General features: G+C 37.6%; 1 protein-coding gene across 3 annotated transcripts in view; it reads left to right on the top strand.

Annotated features, from left to right (window-relative positions):
* The window catches only part of Sugct (succinyl-CoA:glutarate-CoA transferase), a 693,160-nt gene extending 671,044 nt beyond the window's left edge, over window positions 1-22,116 (top strand). For 2 of the 3 annotated variants that reach the window (XM_013521156.1, XM_005397726.2), the window contains one exon: window positions 21,542-22,116. In XM_013521156.1, coding sequence (XP_013376610.1) covers window positions 21,542-21,705 — 164 coding nt within the window. In that variant the 3' untranslated portion in view covers window positions 21,706-22,116. The remainder of the gene's footprint in view (window positions 1-21,541) is intronic. The other variant, XM_013521159.1, reaches the window with a different exon arrangement.
* The last annotated feature ends 654 nt before the right edge of the window (window positions 22,117-22,770 follow it).

Below are 22,770 nucleotides of genomic sequence, written 5' to 3'. Positions count from 1 at the left end.
TTTTCATCCTCCTCCTTCTCTGACCCCTCCACTCCTTTCCTCCTCCTCCTTCCTCATTATTTTCTTTTACCTTCTCCTTGTTCTTGCCCTCATCCTCATCCTCATCTTCATGCTTGTCTTCCTCCTTCTCCTCCTTCTCATTCTTCTCCCCCTCTTCTCCTTCTCTTTCTTTCTTCTCTTCTTTTTTGTCCTCTGTTCCTTCTGTAAATCAGGCAATCCCTCTTTTGAGGTATAGTACAAAAGCTAAGTAGGTGTGTATGTTATCAGTATCCTTTCCAATAGATTCCCACCCCAGCATAGCAAAAGTGGCATGTGACTCTCACTGCCTCTTTGTAGAAGTAGTGAAAGTGTGGCTTGTACTCGACCTTACCATGGTCTTTCTCTGGGAAATGGGGCACCAACTTGTATCATCTGTTTCTCTAGTGGGAATATAACCTCAGTTTTCTGCTGCACCACACCGACAGCAACAGGGAAGAATTAGAGGGTTGATTCACACATTTTGTTTCTTGAGGGAATGAAGTTGGAGCTCAATTCCCTGATGGATCTGCTGACACTAAGGAAGTGAGGGAGGAGAGGACAACAGAGGTGAAGCACTGTGATGAATAGCCCTGTCATACACTAACGTGTTCAGTCTTCCTTCTGCCAGGTGGGAAAGTGAATTTTAGCTTTCTGCCAGATTTCCATGACACTCTCCTGGTAGGATAATCAGAGTGACATCTGCTTTCTTTAGATATGGAATGAAAAATGTGCTCCCCTTCCGTCCTGCTGACACATAGGGCTTGGAAATCAACACTGCTGTCTACTTCTTCAGGGTGGGGTAGGAGATCAGCTTTTGGCTTCACTCCACTGGGACCACTTGCAGTGGTGATAGAGACTTCTCCAATTTGTGTTTGGGCTGATAATGCCAAATTTTGTGATTTGGCTAGGCAACCCCTTTCTTAGCCTCCTAGAGAAGAGGAGTAGGCTTTTCTTGACATTTGTCTGTCGGTCTAGAGTCTTCTGCAGTACCCTGTCCACGATATGTAAGGGGCAACAACAACCCCCCCCCAAAATCCTCTGAAATGTTATTTCTCAAGTCTCATAGTACCTTGGCAGTGCACCTTCTTTTCACCTCAGAATTTTTCTGTGCTTTTGTTGCCTGTATCCAGTGTTTTCTAGTTGCAAGAGAGAGGACCTGGGAAAGAATGAGATTGTGTCATTTTGGCCAGAATCAAAAATCCATAGTATTGCTTTTTATGTAGTACTTTGTACAAATTTCATTTTCTATTTGCTAATGTTAAAATAAATAGCCTCACTTTACACATAGTTCTTCCAGATTTCAGCATAGCTCCTAAGCATGAAAGATGGTTGTCCTGAGGGAGAATCTCTTTTCTGAGGTTCACATGGTACTCTACCCACAAAATGTCTAGTAATTCTCAAGTGCTTCGTGTATGACAGAGCTCATATTACATGCTTGGCATCCTTTAACCCTCAGAACTAACCCATGAGCTCAATCTTAGTATCACCTTCATGGTATAGAGAGGACTCTGAGTCTGCCAGAGTTTAAATGATTTGTTTAATTTCAATTTAGTGATTAAAAAAACCTTCTAACAATTTCCTCCCATTCACAATATCTATTGTACATTTTGGTCCTTATTTACCTCTACAGTTTCTCACACCACTGAGACAATATAATGTTTACACATGTGAGTCTGATTTATTTCACTTATGAGTATGGTCTCAAGTTGCATCCATTTACCCATAAATGTCTCAAATTTATCCTTCTTTATGGCTGAGTAGTGTCCCAGTGTATAAAAAGAACCACATTTTTTTTATCCATTCTTTGGTTGAGGGGCATTTGTGTTATTTCTAATATTTAGCTATTGCAAACTCTGCTGCCATAAATATAGGTGCACATATGTTGCTGTGGTATGATGTTTTTAACTAGAGAAACTAGGGTGGGGGAAGGGAAAAAGAAAGAAGGGAAAGGAAAAAAAATACAAATTAGTTATATTATTAGTTTTTTCTTAATTGGAAAGAAAATTTTGTACTGCTAACATTTGGAGAATTCTTATGCTCATATCTTGTACTCTGAGTAACTACTTTGGAGAAAATATGCAATGTATTAACTATTGTTATTCTCTTATTATTTTGTTGTGAAATTTTGTTTTATTTTTTCTATTAAAAATACCTTCTGACATCTTTATGCAAATGCAGATAATAAGTCCTACTTTCAAAGATTCTGATGTAGTAGTTGTAAAGCCAGGTCGAGGAATATACATTTTTGATGAAGCAAATTGGAAACTTGAGCGAGGAAGTCCTTTATTCAGACCGATGGAAACTTAAACCATAAAAGCGTCTGTCTTCTCTTTGGTAAGCTGGCTATCACAAATAAAGAATGGAGAAGACAAACAAACCTCTTCTTTGTAAGAAAGAGGGGTGTGGGGATACTTTGCTTTTCTGAGTTTTGTCTAGGGGATTCCCAGAGCCTCTTGAGCAGTGTTCTGTGAGATTGGCTGTGCATTCACTGCCACACCACTGAGCTGGGCAGTAAGACTCCTTGCTGAGTGACCACTTGGATGTTACCTGAATATTTTGTTTCACAGGAAATAAAATCATTGTTATCTTTCAAATATGTGTCATGTCTTTGGATTTCTTTTATGTCAGAAGAGCCCTTTTTATAGAATGGTAAATCTTAAATCCTTTTACATCTTACAATAAATAGTTCCTTTCCTCAAATAAATTTGTTGACATTTTTGCACAGTTGTAAGGTGCAAAACTTTCAGAGAAAGTATAAGCCAAAGCAGGCCATTAAATTTGTAACTCATTATTGTCACAATACTTCGACATTTTTGTGCAATTCAAACTGTCCTGTGGAAACCTAATTAGAATATTTCTGATTTAGTTATTTTTTAAATAAATAAAATTTTATTTACACAGAAAATAATACTGGTTGATACAGATATAAATAATATCTGATGACAGATTATTCTTGGAACATTGCTCATCAGGAACTTTCTTATCCTTGATAATCTATACTTTGTTATCTGAGACCATGTCTTTTGATTTTATGGACTTTTGGTCTTAGAGACCTAACAACAGTAATATTTTAAATTTGGTTCTCATTAATTTAGAATATACAGTCACATGGAAGGGGGCAGCTGAATTGAGGTTTATCTTTGTGGTATTGTTAGAAAAAATCTTGAGCACATTATTGGTTTAATTATGGTTACACAGGAAATGTTTAAATTATTCCTAAAAATAAGCATGCTCTAACCCAAGAGAAATAACCTTTATAGGTAAAGAATTGATTTAGTAATTGTAATCCACTTGTGTATATTATTAAAGTAAGTTTTCTTACAAGTTTACAAGATATCTCTGGCCTACTTTCATTTCCTTGCAAGAAATGATATGTTTCATATTTTTCATTTACTTAAGTTGGGTTGTTACTTGGTTAGGCAAAACTAATGAAGTTCCAATGTGGAAAGAATGTTTTCCCACTCAGCATGGATTAAGGCTATCCTAACAAATTTCATAGACAGTGGCCAACTCTATCTGGAGTGGAAAGGAGAACTGAGTTCATGTTCTTGGCCATCACGTAAAGAACTCCATGGGGAGAGAGAATATTACTGGTGCATTTAATTAGTACATATAAAATGGCCATATTCAAACTTACAATGAAACCATAAAAATAAAACCATTTCCGATTTTCAATAGTAAGTAATTCTTTTCACCTTGTGTATTAAATGCTTTTAAATAATTGGAAAGATACTAGGAAAAAATAACCACAAAACTAATGTGCAAGAGAGTTGGAAGGGCATTTTGAAAGCCTCAGTCTAAATAGCTAAAAAGGAGCCCTTGGAAAAAGCAAGAAGTGGGAAAATGTATACCACAGAAGACATGCATTATTAGTGTTATTATTTGAATTTCACAGCAGCAATGAGCAAACAGAAAGAGGGGAAACAAAATACAATAAATGTATAATTTTAAAAATTATAGGCTCATGCAAGTAAAAACTGAGAGTTACATTTTCCAAACAGAAAAAAAAAATAGTCATTAAAGATGTAAAATAATTTATGTTTCTCCAAGAAAAAAAAAATAATGACATTATTTTAGAAAGATCTGATATTTTCCTGGGCTATTTTACTCTGTTCATAGAGTCTTACATATTATTTTTATAATAAAAATTAGCCTCTAAAATTAAATTATTTAAAATTCATCATCATCCCAACATCCAGATAATAAGACTTTCTTTGTCACAGCAATAAAATTATCTTTTACTGCTTTATTTACTTCTGAAAATATAGGGTACCTTTCCTTTAATTCATTCATTTAATGGATATTTATTGAACATCCTAATTTTCTAACTTCTGGGCACATAATGCAAATAGAATAGGTAAAATTCCTGCTTTTATGGAACTTAAAAATTCTCCTATCCACCTGTTTGTATCCAACCTAGCAAGTGAAAAAACATCTCTACTCAGAAATTCCAGAGAACTGTTAGAATGTTTGACCCTTGGAGCATTTCAAGACATCTACCTTTGTGGGTAGCATACATGTAAGTTGCACCATTGGATAAGTCAGGCACAATGAGACCAAACACATTATATTTACACTTTTGTTTACAGATGACTATTTCAGTTCATAGTCAATAAAATTGCCTCTTCTTGCCTTTGAGTCTGTTTGATGGAATTTATTTTGCTAGGATTTTGAGGTCTGAATTTGTCAATAAATTGAGTTTCATCATTTTAGAGACCTCAGAACTTATAGACTGAACTACTTCATCTATTATTCATTCATTGTCTTTGAGAGCATATTTGTAGAGTAAAACAAGCCAAAATCCTTGTGCATTATAACGTGCACATTCTGGCTGAAGGAAGCACATAAAGAATAGTAGACATCTGTCAAAAGGACTAAGAAGAAAGAGAGAGCAGAGAACCTATGAGCATTAGAACATTGGCCAGGGCAGGGTGGCGGACTGAAATGTTAAACATGGTGGTCAGGTCGGCCTGCCTGAGCAAAGACCTGAAGGCTCTGAGGCATGATCTGAGTGTACTTCTTAAGGAAGAATATCCACGCATGGGAACAGCTGGAGCAGAGACACTACTGAGGGGCATGCCTGTGAACAGCAACAAGTTCAAGGTGGCTGGGGAAGTGGGGGAGAGGAAGCTCACAGGGATGGTTTAGTTGCAAGGGAGGTGGATATGGAGAACCCGATAGTCTATTATAAAAATGGAAACAGGAAGCTTCAGAGCTTCTAAAAAGTGGGCACTTTTTAGAAATGACTTGATCTGATCGATGTTTTTAGGGGATGACACACGCTACTTGCCTGAGAAGATGCTTTAGGCAAGCATTGGTCAGGGAGACCTGGCAGGAAGTTCTCACAGATATCCAGACAAGAGGTGATGGTGGCTACAACCAGATTGGTTGCAAAAGATGGTTAGATTCTGTGTGTATCTTGAAGGTAGATTCCATAGAATAAACTGATGGGTTGGAATTGGCACATAAGAGAAAGAGAAGAGTCAAGATGACTCCCTTTAGAAACCAGTGAAAAACATACCAGTCTGCAAGCTTTGACTTCCCTTTAGTGTACATTTCAAATATTTCTAGTGTCCTTGTTTCCTAATCCTTGTGCTCTAATCCTTTCAGCCATTTTTGAACATGTGATACTATGGGGATACAGAATGAGCAAAATATTAATTTTAGTCTCAGTTAGGAGACTAAGAAACAATATAATTAGAAGGTCAGAAGCACCATGGAGGAGGAAAACATTAGAGGTTGTGGGGTCTCAAAAAAGAAAGATGTTCCATTACATTGTGGGGCAAAGGGAACTTTTGACATCAGTTTAGTCTGAAGAAACCTCTGGAAATAATATGGACTAGAGGGTGCAACTGAATTGCCGTCCAGACTGGTGCAGTGACCCACACAGTGATGGGTCCAGGGGAGAGCCAGTGTAGTTCAGGGGAGAAAGCGGCTGGGAGGGAAGATGGAATAAGTTGTCCTCCTATTGTGGAGTGCTTTGGACCAAAGAGGCAGAAGAAAAGATAAGTGCGGGTATGTATGAGAGACAAAGGAGTACTGGCACTAGGAAAGCATCAGACATAAGACAGTCCTGGTCCTATGAGTATCATGGTGCCAAAACTGAGACAGGGGAACAGGGAGCAAGGAAACTTCTCTTAGAACCTTTGCATCTGGGTTGTGCAGGCAAATAGGGAAGGAAATGTTAAGATTAATCCTTTTGGCAAATATTTGGCCCATCCACACCTTCTCAGCAGCAGGACAGGGGCTTAACTTTCTTGGTCTTATCTTTTCTTGGAATATGGTCATGTTTCGTGTGATTTTAGAGAACCTTGGGAAAGGAAAGATGGTAGATGTAAGGCTGCTGATTCTTTTAATAAGACTATGAAGTCCCCAGAGGTTTTAGTACATTACAGAAGACATTCAAAGATTTACAGAACTTTTCAAAGCTCATTTGAGGTAAGAGCAACTCATAAGTACCTGCTCCAGTGCTTCACTCAGTTCTTCCTCTCAAAATTGAATCGGTATGCAATCTGGCTTCTCTGACTGGAAACTTCTTCCGGTATTTTCCTTAATGGAGCACAGAGGCAGAGGAGGTGAGGAGAAGGTCACTACTTTGAAGGTCTGTGAAGCTTAAAATGTTCTGGCTACAGACTTTAGCTGAACCAATTTTGTTTTCCATGGTGAAGTCTAACTGAAGGAAATTTTGGGAATGTGCCCAAAGAGCTTGTATGGAATATTTAAATTTTAGGAGGCAAAGAAATAAAAGAATGGATTATTTTGGCAAAGAGCACATTGTCAGCAAGGTGTTTCTTCACCCTGCCTAGAGTGTTTAGAAGTGTGAAAAATAATGAGAAACCACCACAAATGTTGGAAAGAAACATTTGGGAGAGCTTCTTCTAGTTGGACATTTGTCAACGACCTCAGTGGATGGTTTGTGTAGCATGCTTTGAGGGGAGACAGCAAATTTACTAATGAATATGAATAGCATTTCCTTATGGGTCATATATTTTTCCAGTAGGAAATGGATAATCTACTATGACATTTCAGTGGGTTGGAAGAAGATAAATAAATCAAATGCAAGTTGCCCTGTTTCTTTTGCATATGAAAGATTAATGCCTTAATGGATTAGCAATCATGAAATATATAAGTATTTATAATACAATACTGCTTTGTAACACCATCTGCCAAAGAATGGTATTTATTCAGCCACTGATATGAGAACAGATTTTCTTCCACATTATGCAGGGAGGAAGTACATCTTAGTGTTAACGAGCATGCACTTTGTGTTTAACCAGCCTAAGTTCTAATGAAATTTCTTTAATTGACAAGCTGTGTAATTTTGATAAGGTTGCTTAGCATTACTTCCTCCACTGATGAAGTAGTAACATAATAATCGTACCTTGTAAAGGCATTTAGTCCATCAAATACACTAATATATGAAAGGCATTCTGCCAAGTGCCTAACACATGTAACTACTCAATAAATAATATCTATTTTCATTGTTCCAGGGTCAAAACTGACTATACAAAAAATGAGCAATTGTGCAGTATTTGATGTCTAGTCTGAATACTTTTTAATGCACTGCTGAGGAACTAGGTTAATGAGTTCCTCCTTGGATTCAGGCAAATAGATCTCTTTACTAACACCAAACCATGGAGACAGTCTCCATAGGCTAGATTGCAGTGCAGTAAGAGACAATCCCCCAAATAACTGTGATTTGGAACAGCATATTTGTTACTCATACTACATATACATTCTGGGTGCACAGAGTCCCAGCTGACAAAGTAATCACCATTTCACACACTGCCATTGTCATACAAGAGGGAAAGAGAAATCTGGAAGACCTTAAGTCAGCAGCTGAGTGTTCTGCCTTGGGAGTGACACACACATCCCTTACATTTACTGTTCATCAGGCTCACGTGGCCTCAGCCAACCAACCACACAGGGCAAAGACACACCGTACTACTGTGTTCCTGGAAGGTAGAAACTGGAAGCTTATTGGACAACACCGACAAGTATCACAGTTCAACAGACGCAGTTGAAAATAGACTCGAATGATGGAGAGTGGCATTTAAGGCATTTATAATTGACTTACAAGACAGTGATTTAATATTCATTAGAAAGGAAGTGACATATGGTGCTTCCAAATGCTGAGTGGTGCAGGAATGACCCAGCCAATGGGTAGGACATACCACATGTGGCCTGGAGTTTCCGGGATGCCTGCCCCCAGAAGGAGTGACCTACACTGGGTCCTGTTAAAGATGTCCAAAACCGTATTTATATGCTATCGCTTTTTGAACTACTTCATGATAGTTTAAATGGCTTATCTGCTTTTTATCTCACATCTAATGGGTTTTACGTGTTATAACTCTATGGCTCCATATGATGTGTTAAATGTAATGACTGAGAGGCACCATATTAAAAATACATTGTTTAACCACTGGAGGGGAAATTGTGACATAATCTGATGTTGGAGCTATCTTTTTTTTTTTTTTTTGGCAAAATGGAGTTTGACTTTTTATTTTATAAGTAACCCCTGAATATTACATGGTATCTATAGCATGTATCTTAGCAATGGGCTAAAGAAGTCAAAACAAAAATTCTGGATATAACATTTTGTATATCTTAAAGGAGATATTTGCTTTTAAGTATCCTTAATATTTTAAAAAAATCCTATCCTAAGTTTAAGAGAACAAAATAGAAAGACTTAAACATATTTGGTTTTAATTCTAGTCATCTTGCTTCTCTGGTGACTCAATTAGCCAGGTATATTAATTAACTTAACCCGAAGTGTTGATCCATTGTCAGTTAGTTTTGCGGTTGAGTAATAGGTTATTTTAGTTCATTGCTTTGGGAACGTACCATAATGTAGGAGGTGCAGGAATTCTAAAAAGGGGGCTGTTTAGACCCCTTCTCTCGTGATGATGTGATATGTTCTCATTACTTGAATATTCATTATGACTTCCCACATGTTTTTGGCTACTTGTATTTCCTGCAACTGTTTACATTATTAAGTACATCTGACTTATGCATATGTTGCTTGGAGTCTGTATCTAGAGTAGCCTGGCATGGCCACATAGGTTGGGTAGATTCCCTTTTCAGCCTGAGAACATGGAAGGCTTCTAAACAGAGGTGAGATGAAACACTCAGGGCCTTGCTACAGATGAGCCTAACACCACAACTGGGAAACACTGCAGGGATCTCTGAGCTTCTCTGATGTGCAGGGTGTTGGCTTTCCTTGTGCCATGAAAGAGACAATCTTCCACAGACAGTTCAATGAAAGCTTTATTCTTTTTGGGAGGAGCATCAGGGAGCATGCTGTAACTCAGAAACAGGAGAAATCATGGTATAATGGAAGTACTGTAATTCCAGGACTTCCCCACTGGGATAGGTGGCATGGGACAGATGAGTTTGAAAGGATGAGTTCATGATGCATACACATGGCCTGTGGAATCTCAGTAACTTTGGTCTGGAAAGACAGAGAAGACAGGCTGGTCAGAAGATGAAGCCTGAAGCTGTCCTTGGGTCTTTCTACTTTAGGACCCCTGTTGTGTCCAGCAGAAACAGCTGGCTTAGCCAGAAGGGTAGCAACGAGCCTGGATTCTGGAGCAAGATTATCTGGGTGTATATAATAGCTTTGCCCCTTACCATTTCTGAGGCCCTGAGCAGTGACTTCCCCTCTCAACTCTGTCTCTTTCCCCCCCCCCATTTGTTTAATGGCAGATGATGATAAAGTTTTTTTTGTGTTATCCTAAAACCTGAGGAAGGCAAATGCATAAAGCTCATATATCAGTGTCTGGCACATAGTTAATGTTTGCTGAGGAAGTAAAAGAAGTCCCATGTTTCCAAATTTCCTTCTACTATATCTAAAGTCAAGAGAATATGAGATATATTTCTGGTAGCTGGCAACACTAGTTGATCACCTACTAATTGATGTACTGGTAGGAAGTGTGACAAGGGCAATCATCTAACATCCTTTAGCCTCTGGAAGTGAGAGGGTGGGAAGGTGTTATGAGGAGGAATAAACCACATTCAATATTATTGTTATATAATAATGCTTAAGGAATGGTTGATTCCTTCTTCTTTTCTCTTTCACTTTGAATAACCTTGACCTTGACTGTTAGAGAATGTTAATATTTTTATCCTCAGCTTGCTTTTACAAGTGTAAAATGCGGCTATCTTACCAAATGCCGGGAAGTCTAGCTTTGAAATTACTGGGTGACAAGGGCTTTACTAGAGGCAGCTGAGTTGCTAATTTAAACCCATAAAGAAGGACAGCATGTATCGAGTGCTTACTGTATGCATGGGAGTGTTCTGTGGGACTTGTAGGAAGCAGATTTCCACCACCACAACTTTGAAATTTAGAAGCCCTCATCACGCCCATTTTCCATGATAGCACCCTGAGGCACAGGTGTATTAGATGAATCACCCAAGGAGATACAGTCCATTAATTTCACAGCCAGATTATGAACCTTCTGGAACCTATAGCCTTAACTCCTTTACCATATCACTTCTCAGAAAAAAAATAATTATGAAGTCAGCAAAGCTATATTTGCTTCTGCTGTGTGCTTTTGTATACATTTCATAACTTCTATGAGCTTCACTTTCCTCTTGCATGATATTTTATTTTTATTTTTTTTTGTTTGTTTGTTGAACTCACAACCTCATGCTTGCCAGTTAGGTGCTGTGCCGCTGAGCTAAGTCCCCAGCCCCTCCTCTTGCATGATATAAAGATAAAATGAATTAGGAAATATGAAGAGTCTAAGGTTATTGTGAAGATCAAATTAGATAATAAATATAGATCACCTAGCCTTGGAGCTGGTATACAGTAACCGCTCACTAGTAGTTTCACAGAAGCCCTTGTTATGTAATAATGGTTAAGAAATGGTTGACTCCTTCTTCCTTTTTTCTTTCACTTTGATTAACCTTGACCTTAAGGGTTGTGTCAATTGCCAGCATTCTAATTCTCCATTCTATGAAATTTACCTATTCAGCCTCCCACATATGGGTGTATGCCAAAGTTGAAGGAAAAAACAAATTGTCATTTTCCTAGAATCAGATAGAACCATCCCCTACAGGTCAACAGTTGGGTCACACACAGTCCTCCCTGAGAGGTGGGTATAACCTACAAGCCAGACCAACCCACTGTTTTCGTTATGGGAATGTAAGAAGATGTAGAGACACCCACAAGACTGTGGGCTAGGTAGTTACCTCACAAAAGCAGCACTTGGGGGTTCAGCTTTGGTATGAGGTGATGTGTGGAATATTGCTGGGATGAGCATTCATTTCAGTGGTTTTCATTCTGATTGCCTTTTTATCCCTAAATATCCATGACCCAGTAAAAAAGAGCTCTACGTTGCTTTCTCTGCCTCTTTCTGTGAGGAACAAAGTCCACAGTTCTTTCAAAAGGAAAACTGCCCTAATTCCTACCCTCAGGTCCATGGAGATTTATCTATTGAATGCCAAGAATAGAGGTTTTCTTTGAAAGAAATTCACTTATCTCTAACATCATGAATTTTAGCAATTTATTTTTGTTTAATAAATTTGCTTCCTGCAGATGCAAAATGTTTTTGATGCAATAGATACAGGTTGAGCACTTATATAATAGAGAAAAGGCTATGAAAACAATTTACTTTAGAAAACTCAGCATCAAAGAAGTCAGAATAAATGATTGTCTTGGAAATATATTGTTTCGCAGTGAGGACATTTTAATGATTAATAATGTCTAACTGCATATATACTGGCCAAAACTCTTCTCTGTATTTGAGACCTGCACAGCTAAAGGTCCACTCTCTCCCTGGATACTTCATGGGCATCTCAAACTTAGCATAGCTTTGATCTCAGCTTCTTCCCAAAGTTGTCCATATGATATATTCAGTCTTCCCCATCTGGCAAGCAGCCTCCCAGCTTTTAGCCTGGAAACAAAGGATTCTCCTTAAAGATTTTTCTTTCCACAGCTACCTTGGCCCAAGTATTCCTCAGCAATACCCACTTTTTTCCATTTGATCTTAGCCAGAAGGCCTAGAAGTGATTCCCTGCCCCGACTCTGAAACTATATAGGTATCATCCCAGTCCAGGCTTCCATCCTCTCTTTTGGTCTTCCCACTACAGCTTCCAATCTCATTGACTTCTCTGCCTAGCAACGTGTGTATCTGCCATAACTCTTTCACTTCTTCACAAAATCTTCCTATGAAACCCAAAATAAGACCCACCTGTACTATCTTTACCTAAAAATCCATGTACTCTCTCCACTGCCCTTCCCTCCAATTTAATCTAGAACCTGTGTCTTGCCAAATTATGTTCTAGCCAGACTGGGTCTTTCTTTGTTCTTTAGTTCCTTGGACATTGTGCCTAAACGTCTTTCCTGCCGCCTAGAATCTTCTTTCTTCCACTGTTGACATGGGTGGCTGAACTTCAGACTCAGTTTCAGGGCAATCTAATGATTTTGGTTTCCTCCAAACACCCCATGTAAACCAGTCCTCTATTACCATTACTGCCCTTGTCCATGGAGGAGGTACCATTATCCACTTTCATTTTTTATAATTTTTATCGAATTTTATCAATTTATTTTTTTTCATTTATTATTTTTCAGTTTGTTACTTTACCAATTCAGAAAGCACATTCCATAAAAATAGTATCCAGGTATGTTTTGTTTGCTTATATATATATATATATATATCATATAGATAGACTCTTGACACAGGTATACTAAAAATTATGTATAGAGGAAATTATTAGGTAAATAAATTTGTAGATGCAATGTGAATGATATCTATTCCAATATATTTGATTGTTGTTAATCATTACTTCAACAAATTGATGTTGATGACAGAGCACAGGCCGTGGAGTCCGATGGGTAGGAGTTTTGGTCTTGATTCCATTATTTATTATCTTGGTAACTTTAGACAAGTTAATTACTCCTCAAACAGGCCTCAGTTTTCTGTTCTTTAAAATGGTAAATAGGATAGTCTCTACTTTATTGAGAATTTCAATAAAATAATGAAATAAAAAGCACAGGCCATAATCAGAAACAAATACTTAAATGTATTATGCTAAGGGCTATGCAGTAGTATGCAAAAGGTAATATGTGTTACTTGGATGTTCTTCGCGTCAAAGTCAAATAGATTTTCTTTGCTCACAGTGCATCAGTTACTTAAGATCTTGCTACACTTGTGGATTTGCTTCAGGTTTTAACTTTGATTTTTCTTATGCAATTTTTCTCTAGCATTTCTTTTTTTTTTTTTTTTTGGTTTTTCTCCGGTACCTGGAACCGAACTCACGACCTTGCGCTTGCCAGGCAGGCGCTTTTGCCGCTGAGCTAAATCCCCAGCCCCCCTAGCATTTCTAATTATTATTTTTTTCTTGCACAAAGTAGCTTTACTCGCTATGTTTTTACAACATTTAGCTGTACTAGTTATAAACTTAAAGCTTTTTTTATCTTCTTACATTTTCCTTTTAAAGGCATCTCTTCTCCATCTCTGCCTTTGTGGCTGTCCAAGACCACGTTGTTAACCTGGGACTATCCTTCCTTACATTCTTGGTAGGTTCTTCTCCCATACTCCAACATTTTCCTTTTCTTCCTCCCCTTCCACTCTCCTCCCCTTCCTCTGACTCTTCCCTGTTCGCCACACCTTCTCTCCCTCCCTGCCCCCTCTTCCTTCTCTTCCTTTGCCTCCTGTCTTACACTGTATTAGAGTTATCTTCATGAAACTTAGTAGACTTACTCAGTCTTTGATGTGTGCATATATCTTCATATGACTGGCCATATAATTCTAGGTTTAACATAATTTCTTTTTAGAAAATTGAAAGCAAGCTCTATCTTCCAGTATTCTGTAGAAACTAGTGAAAAGTTTGGTGTAGTCTGATTTTCTTCTCTCATAGGCAACTTGTTTCCACCTTCCTGACCTATTATTAGTCACAGATTTGTGTACATTTCTTATAGCCCTTAGTCCATCATAGTGCTGATATTCTAAAATTGCTTATTTGATATTTTAAGATTTCAAGATTTAGGTCTTTTCTTCCTTCATTTTGTCACATTCTCAGTTGACTCCTATAGTCTGAAAACATATTTTTTTCCCCCTGTTCCTGATATTTGCTGTAAAACTTTCACCCTCTGCAATTTTTTACTTTCTTCCTTCTGGGATCCCAATCTGGGAAATTGTGTCTTCTCTCTCACATTTTCTGCCCAATTTGTATTTTTATCTTTACATACCTAAGGATATTTTCTACTTCATTTTCTAAAGTCCTAGTTTTGAAAATATTATTGAAAAGGCGTAAGTGATTAGTCTACTTTTGACTGTGTCTTTTGCATAACATTCTGTTCCTGTTTAGTTATGAACTGCTTTTACTTTTTTCATTGTTTCCCATGGTCCTTATTTTCCTGGTGGTCTTTGGTTAAATATCTTATATAGAAAAAGGATCTGAATGTCTAACATCAATTTTCTCTGTTGTTGAAGATGTTTTCCACTCTAATTAGATATTCCATATATGAGAATTCTTGATACAGTAAGTCAAGATAGTTTAAGTAATGAACTTTACTTTAGGAATGGTTGAAACAAGAACAAGTAGTCAAAGACTCGTTATGGGGCACTTCAGTTGCAGGAAAGAAGATGACTTTAGTGACCAGGACACTTAAAGCCATGTTATAAGTTCTAACTCACCCTTTACAGCTGTTTGAACTGCTTCTAAGAACTGGTTGATATTTTGTTTGCTGTTAAGTTATGTATGGCTGCCTCTCCTCCTTTTTATAGGATTTGTTTAAAGACTTTGGTAGATTCTTACTGGATGAGTTATTTTATACGGAGATGCTCAATCCTGCTTTTAGTCTTATTTCTAGCATTAATTCTGACACACAACCAATGATTTGAGATCAGATTCTCTTTAAGATTGGAATAGACCAATCATTATTTGCCTTTTCTCTGTCTCTATAGAATATGCTAGGCCTCTGTTTTCTCTACCTCTTTTACCCACCAACATAATCTCATCCTTGTATTTCTTTATTGGAAATATTTTATTCACTAATGATGCTCTCCCTTCTCCTTTAATTTGAATCATTTTTTTATTTCATTGTTTAATTTCTCTACTTTAATTTCTATGGGCTATCAGGAGACTGAGAAATCTCTCTCTCTCTCTCTCTCTCTCTCTCTCTCTCTCTCTCTCTTTCTTCAAAGCCAAAAACTACAACTTGAAATTACTATACAGTTTGTCATCATTTAGAGACATCGTTATTTATTTAAACAGTTCCTATGTTTTGGAGATATTTTCCTAATTCTTTTCAATATAACTTTGATCTCTTTATCTAGTAGAGAAATATTGAAAATATGCCTATGGGGACAATGCAAGAGAATGGAGAGCTAAATATCCACTTCTAACAAACATAACCTTTGGACGCAAAGACCAAATGAAAAAAATCAAGAAAAGAGTCCAGAATTCCACCAAGGAATTCTGATAGGCTGTAGATTAGAAAACAGCAGAGCAGGTCGAGAGTGTTTAAAAGCATTGAGCAGGTTTAGGAATCTGTATAGATCCTTGCCTATAAAATTGCTCAACATTCCACATTCTGTTCATAGGAAAAAATTTTAAAGTGAGATTTTTCCATCCAAGTATGTGAACATTTTAAAAACAGTTTTATATTCAGTTGCTAAAATTTCCTTCAAGAAGCATTAACCAGCCTCAGAATGGAGCTCAGCAATACTCACCTAGTCCTAAGTTCAGTCCCTAGCAACATTTTTTATAAAAATATTTTACCTCCTTTTGAAGAAGTTCCCCAAGATTGGCTAATTGTATAAATAGATTTTATTTTGTCATTTTCATATACAATTTCTTTAATTATTGCTGAGCTTATCTTTTATAATATTCAATACTCAAACCAACCCTCAGTATCTGTGACAGGATGGAATATCAACTTGACTAGCCTTGATTATCAGCTTGATTATCTGCAAGGGGAATGCTGGGGCACAAGGCTGGCTGTGTCTTGGTGGTTCATTGAGGTGTGACCTTGGGTAGTACATATGGGTACTACATATGGGTACTTGGGTAGTACATATCTGGTCCCTTCCTGTTCAGCACTGTTCCTCTGCTCTGATTCCTGGCTTCTATGAACTAAGCATCTGCTCTGCCAAACCCTTCTACCATGATATTTCTGCCCTGGAGCTAACTAACCATGAATGAAATCCTCCAAAACTGAGTCAAATTGAACTTCTCTTCTTTAGGTTGTGGCTATTAGGTATTATGTCTCAGTGTCAAGAAGTTAATACAATCTCTATTATAAACCTTATTACAGAATATGTAGACTGAGTCTATGGGGACTTGAGAATTATCAAGTTTAAAGATCTTGTGCCTATTTGAAAGCATATGAGAACATGGATTTTGCTTTGACAAAAAATTAAAGAACATGTGACTTATTTTTTCCATCTTTTTAAATAGAAGATCAGATTGTTATTTTTGGACCTTAAATATAAATAGTTATGTCAATTATTTTCTTGTACTTCTTAAAACACAGGTATTCTATGAACTGTTTATTACTTTTGTACAAAGTCTCGACTTGGAGAGCTGTTCCTACCACAAAGGATTATTACACATGGTTGCAAGAACAGATTTCAAATGGCTCATAGAACATAGCTTGATCTCGACATCACTTTATTTTGTCTCATTATCATGTGCGTGTCTTTATTCCACTGTCTAAAAACAACCAAGTAATTAATATCTTTCTTCTAAACTAAAGTTTATGCAAAGGGTTAAGTATCTGTGCTCCTAAACTTGTAGCATGGTCTTCAGTATAGATCTGAAAACCTCCATGAGAGAATGGTGCACATTGGAGAGATATGAGTTAAATTGCCCTTTAGTATGGATTGACCTGATCACTACATGGAGGATAAAAGTCCAAATTTTTCTTTCTCATGCATACAGTGTAAGTGAATCATAAGCACAGTCTCCCCAGTGAAATACACCAGACACCAAAGGACATATATGCTTCCATTTACAAGGAAAGTCCAGAATTGATAAATCTGTTCCTGAGTTTGTTAGGAGGGAGAAATAAGAAAAAAAAAAACTACTGGGCTGGGGAGATAGCTCAGAAGCACAGCACCTGCCTGGGAAGTACAAGGTCCTGAGTCCGATTCCTGGTACCAAAAAAAAAAAAAAAAAAAAAAAATCAAACCAAACTACTTAATGAGTATAGACTTTATTTTACTGTAATAGGAACATTTTGGAACTAGATGGAGGTGATGGTTGCACAACATAGTGAAAGTACTAAATGTCTCTGAATTGTTCTCTTTGATTTGATGAATTTTATGCCATGTTAAATTCATTTCAATAAACTACTTCTTTAAAGATCCAAGTTCTGGAACCAGTAGACCTGAGATTGGATCTTGACTGTCATTTTCTAGCTTTGTAGCTTTGGGCAAGTTATTTTAATCTCCTAACTTTAACAGTAAGTTTAACACTTTTGCTTTAATTTTCCGTTCCTTTCAGTCTTATAATTGGGAAGCAATGACTACTAATAGCCTATTACATAGACAGAATTGTTGTGAGGGTGAAGTGAGATTAGGTAGAGAAGACTTTGGTGTCTGGTTGGCACCCTAAATTCTGAGGAAGTAGCTGTTACCGCAATAGTTGTGACTGCTACTAATTATCACTACTACTGCTACCACCAGCAGCAGTAGCAGTAGTAGCTGTGTTCCAGTCCACCCAGATTCTTGGTGTAATCCAATAGCTCTTTTCCATTCCTTAGTCTTGCTTCAAGGACTTCAGTTAGGATCAAGCTACATGACATTGACTTCTGGAGGTTGAATTCCCTCAGTGGAGTTTCTCTTGTGAATAACAAATTTTGGCCTGAAACCATTTTAAATTAGTATCAAAATGATATTAATGAGGGACATTGAATAAGGGCGAGACACCTAAACCATTAGATTATTAGAATTCTCAAGAGAGTAGAGGACCTTGTCTCCAGTTGTGTGCTGTTCTTGTATCCTTTTTACCAACTAGAAATCAGTCCTTTAAGAAACCATTATACACTGGTGCAATGAAAGGAAAGTGTAAGAACCAGTGAATTTCACAAAGCTTCAGAGGACAGACTTTAGGTATCAATTGGAGGTTGTCATTGGTCTGCAGAGAATAGAAGCATGATTTACAGAAAGGTGCAGCTTGACAGTGTTAGGAGATCTATGAACTCTCTCTTTTTCAAAAATGCCATAAACCCAATAAGTACAAGAAGAAAGACACCCAACAGCATTTGCCACTAGGGAAATGCAAATCAAAATAACTCAGATTTTATCTTAACTCCAGTGGGATAATTATCATGAAAAGAACAAATGCTATACACAAAAAGGAACAAATGCTAATAAAGATATAGAGAACAAAGAAAGCCTTCTACTATGATGGCAGCAATGTAAACTAGTACAACCACTATGGAAATTAATATGGAGATTTATCAACAAACTAAAAATAGACATTCTACTGGACCCAGATACACTGCTTCTGGATATCTTCCCCAAAGAATTAATCATATCATACTTGATATGCATACCTATAGTTATAGCAGTCGATTCACAGTAGCTAAGTTTTGAAAACAGCCTAGATGTCCACCAGCAGACAAATGGTTAAAGAGAATGTGGTATATATTGGCTCAGCAACTTCCTCATCTCTGGAACACAATATCCAACACCAACAATTTAAAAAACAGAGAAGCTGGGAAGGAAGACAGTGCACATCCTTCCAGGCTCTTCCCCTTGATGCACCTCTCTGGTTCAGACCTTACTTCCTAACAGCACATCAGCTAAACGCTCCCATAGTCACCTTCCAAATGCTGCACTTCTGAATATATGTGGGCTTGAGGGGACTTTCTAGATCTAAACTGTAACATATATACACAGTGGATTTTTATTTAGACATAAAAGAGGAATGAATTCATACCATTTACAGGACAATGAATCTCAAGTCCATAAAGTTAAGTGAAATAAGTTAGACACAGGAGGTTAATATTAGCTGATTTCTCTTATATGAGAAACCCAAAATATAAATATTAAAGAGTAACATAAAGAAGATATGGTAGGAAAAATGGAGGTGGGCATCTCTGGAGATGGGGCAGGGGATCAGGGGAAAAGGGGAAGGGAGAGGGTAGGGAGCAGGGAAAGAAAATAAAAAATGATAAAGATATGATAGGTACATGTACCAGTTCCCCAGAATAAATATAAATACAGGGGATGACCAAAAAATGAAGTGTGTTTCAATAAAAAAAATTATTGCAGTAAAAGACACATTGTCATTAATCTCCCTTAAAATACTCCTCTCCCTTTGAATATACTCATGTCATTTTTGCTTCTGTCTGAAGCAGTTGTGAATTTTTTCTTTTGTGAGTGGCTTTACCAGGAATGATCAAAAATACAGTGAATTCTGCTATCAAGTGCCATCTGACAGAATAGCAAGTTTGTAAAAACATTATTCTGCATCTTCATTCACTTTATTTACTAAATCTGACACTGTGCAACTTCCAGCTCTTTCTCAAAGTTAAAATGAACTTGAAAGGTAGATATTTTAAATCAATTCAAGACAATGAAGCAACCATGATAGTGCAACTAAAGACATTCCTGAAGGAAGACTTCCAGAACTGCTTCAGAAAGTGGCAAGAATGATGGAATGAGTGCATTCACAATGAAAAGGAGTATTTTTACAGGGAATTATTGAGAATTTATCTTTTACTACAGTAACTAGTTTTAATTTGTCATTGTATTTTTGCTCGTACTTCATAGTATATATTATAAATGTATATCGATAAAAAAGAAAAAAATGAAATATACATATATATTTTTTATTGACAGAGTTCTCCAAAGAGCTCAAAACACTTTTACTGCTTTACTAATTGGTATTCTATTACCTACAGATGCTTTCCCTTTACTTTTTCTTCTTGTGAGAGTCTCAAATCAAAAGTAGGCTGAGAAAAGTATCTATAATAGATGAAAACATGCTATCTTGTCAAATCTTGCTGAGATGCTGTCTTAGTTACTTTTCTTGTTGCTAGGACAAAATACCTGACACCCAGAGAAAAGGGAGGAAGGTTGACTTAGCTTACAATACACAGTCAGTTGGCTCCACGGCACAGTGATTTGGCAGAGAAACAGCTTATGGCAGCCAGAAGGTAGCAATATAAGCAAGGGACATTAGCAGTGTCTTTCTGCTCTATCTTATCCACACTACTTAGTGCGGTAGCACTCACACCCTAAATCCTACCTTGAGCCTGTCATTGCATCATAAATCATTCCCAGCATCACTCACTGTAGATCCAGCCACCTCTGAAAAAGCCCCACCTATGGCTGCAAGGAAGCTTTGCTGGGGGGCATCAAAATATAAGCCATAACAGAGTCTATCTAATTTGTTCTCCTGAAGCCTGATCAGATAAGATGCAAAGAACAGCCAATAGAAATACCACCTACTGAATGAGGCAACAAAAGTAAAGTTTGCTGAAGCATGTTCTTTCTCTCTGTCTAGCTTTTCCCTGGAGGAGAGAAATAAGAAGAGGACAATGATTTTATGGACAGACCATGTCCTTTAACATGATACAGATCCAAGGGACATGGATTTTCATCCTGACACTGTGATCAGCCATGTGGCCTTTGAGGACTACCTTAGCTTTCTGGGCTTCTGTGTCTTCATAGAATGCAGACAGTAAAATTCATTTCTAACAGCTGTTGAAAATATTGCTTGAACTTTTCTGTTTAAAGTGAATTAGTGTTTGGCAAATGCTTGATAATCAATCTTGCTTTTCACTTACACTGAAAGCTTTAAGAGAGATGTAGGTGGCAACTTTCACAATCGTAAGGAGCTAGCAAGTTTTGTGTCTTATTATGGGTTAGGGGATGTTTACTTAGTGCTCTCCATCCATTTTGTCAGTTAAATTCTTTCTTACCTCAGTTCTGTGTGGCAAACATTATTATACCCAGCTGTGGAATATGAAGCTCAGAGAAGTGAAGTAATTTGTGTGTCAATTAATGGATCTGCTAAAAAGTATAAGAACTGACATCGCAACTCAAGCCTTCTTGATGTTGACCTTGTACACATAACCTCTTCTGTGAAAAGGGTTGAACCAAGTTTAGTTGTTCAGACGTCCAGGGAACTAAATCTCAGAAACACATAGTAGACACTGAAAAGTACTTTTGGGTTGCTTTCACCCTAGGTCAGACTTCTAGCTTCAGGAAGGCACTTCGGGTCTGTGGTCTTTGGATCCAGAGAGTCCATTCAGTTGAGTGTCCCACCTCTGAGGGCCTGTGTGATAGAAGGGACAGTTTCTGAACAGGGCTAGCAATGATAGGCACAGTCCTGTAGATCACTGCGTGGTGATAGACAAGTCAGATGACCAGTGTGCAGTTGAGTCAAGAGAAGCCACATGTGCAAATATATTTCTTTCCCGAATCCTGAGCATCTGCTAGGGTGTGTGTGACTGGCACTGCTGTTCTTGGCATTGACTGGAAGCACCGCGGGCTGCTTAGGTAATGAGCTTCCAGGGTTTATTCATTAACAGCCTTCCTGTTTGCCCCTCCTTGGACAGGCCCAGCTGTGAGATATAGCAAGTTCAAGATGTCAGAGGCCAAGGCACCTCCCCTGCTCGGGCAGCACACAACGCACATCCTGAAGGACATCCTCGGATATGATGATAGGACCATCGGGAAGCTGCTCAGCGCTGGTGTGGTGTCCCAACATGAGGCCAACTAACACAGGAAGAAGCCTCTGTCTCAAAGAGTGCACTTTGCTGGCAAAGGCTGCACTCCATCTGGATCCCGCTCCCCACATCCGATGCCACCACGAAGCAGTTAGGGTAACTCCAGGCTTCCTACCTGGGGTCTCTGGAATGAATAAGTCCACTGCACTTCAAATGCACCCCAGTTTGTATTCTCTATGAGTTTTTCAAATAATAGTCTAATTCTGCATTTATGGACTTTTTAAAATAAAGATTTAATTCTGTTCTCACTCCAGAGAATTACTTAAGGCGACAAACATGTAAATCAGTCTGTTTTGATCCTTTCATAATGTATAGCTGTACGGAAACAGCACATTGTATTCCATAAATATATGGATTCCTATTTGCTAATTAAATGTAAAATAAAAATTTTTTAACAGATTTAATTTTTTTCTGGAGAAATACACTCCTCATCCTAATTATGCTAATGGCTTAAATGTTTGCCTGTCCTGCCCACACAAGCCTGAAAAAGAGCAGATCTCTTGCTGTTTTCTACTTGTACATAAAGTCCTCATTTAAATCTTTGCTAGGAAGTCAAAGTAATAAGCAGAATGACAGTGCTGGTGATTGATTTTAAACAGAATAACTTAATTTTGAGCTCTTGAACCCTTTGTTAGTCTGTAATTTAAACCATGGGCTTTGCTGATGTCCCTTGTGAAGCTGAGCTCTATTCTCCTCTGTTGCAGTAAATATTTGCTTTATGTTGTATTTCTCTGGTGATTTCATGATACGTAGCAGAAAATCAATTTCCACCAATGCACTTAGAGTGTAGGTGCCTGTGTGCATGAGTGGGTGAGGAGTGATTTCTATTGGTACCTCATTTTGAGGCATGTCCAAATACAATGGGCTTTTAAGTGAATGTTAGGTAACTCTCCAGGTATTAAATAATATATACATAATAACAAATAGGCTGACAGGAAAACATTTGTTCATAAGCTGAGCACTCACTGTAGAAGACTATATCATGCCTAGAGTTTTGTCAGCGAATGCAAAGTACAGAAAAATCCTCTATCTAGAAGATAAGATGTGAAGAGAACATA

Source organism: Chinchilla lanigera, unplaced genomic scaffold (assembly GCF_000276665.1).
Source record: "Chinchilla lanigera isolate Chin_1 unplaced genomic scaffold, ChiLan1.0 scaffold00059, whole genome shotgun sequence".
NCBI classification, from domain to species: domain Eukaryota; kingdom Metazoa; phylum Chordata; class Mammalia; order Rodentia; family Chinchillidae; genus Chinchilla; species Chinchilla lanigera.
This window is presented reverse-complemented; position numbering and strand designations above follow the sequence as displayed.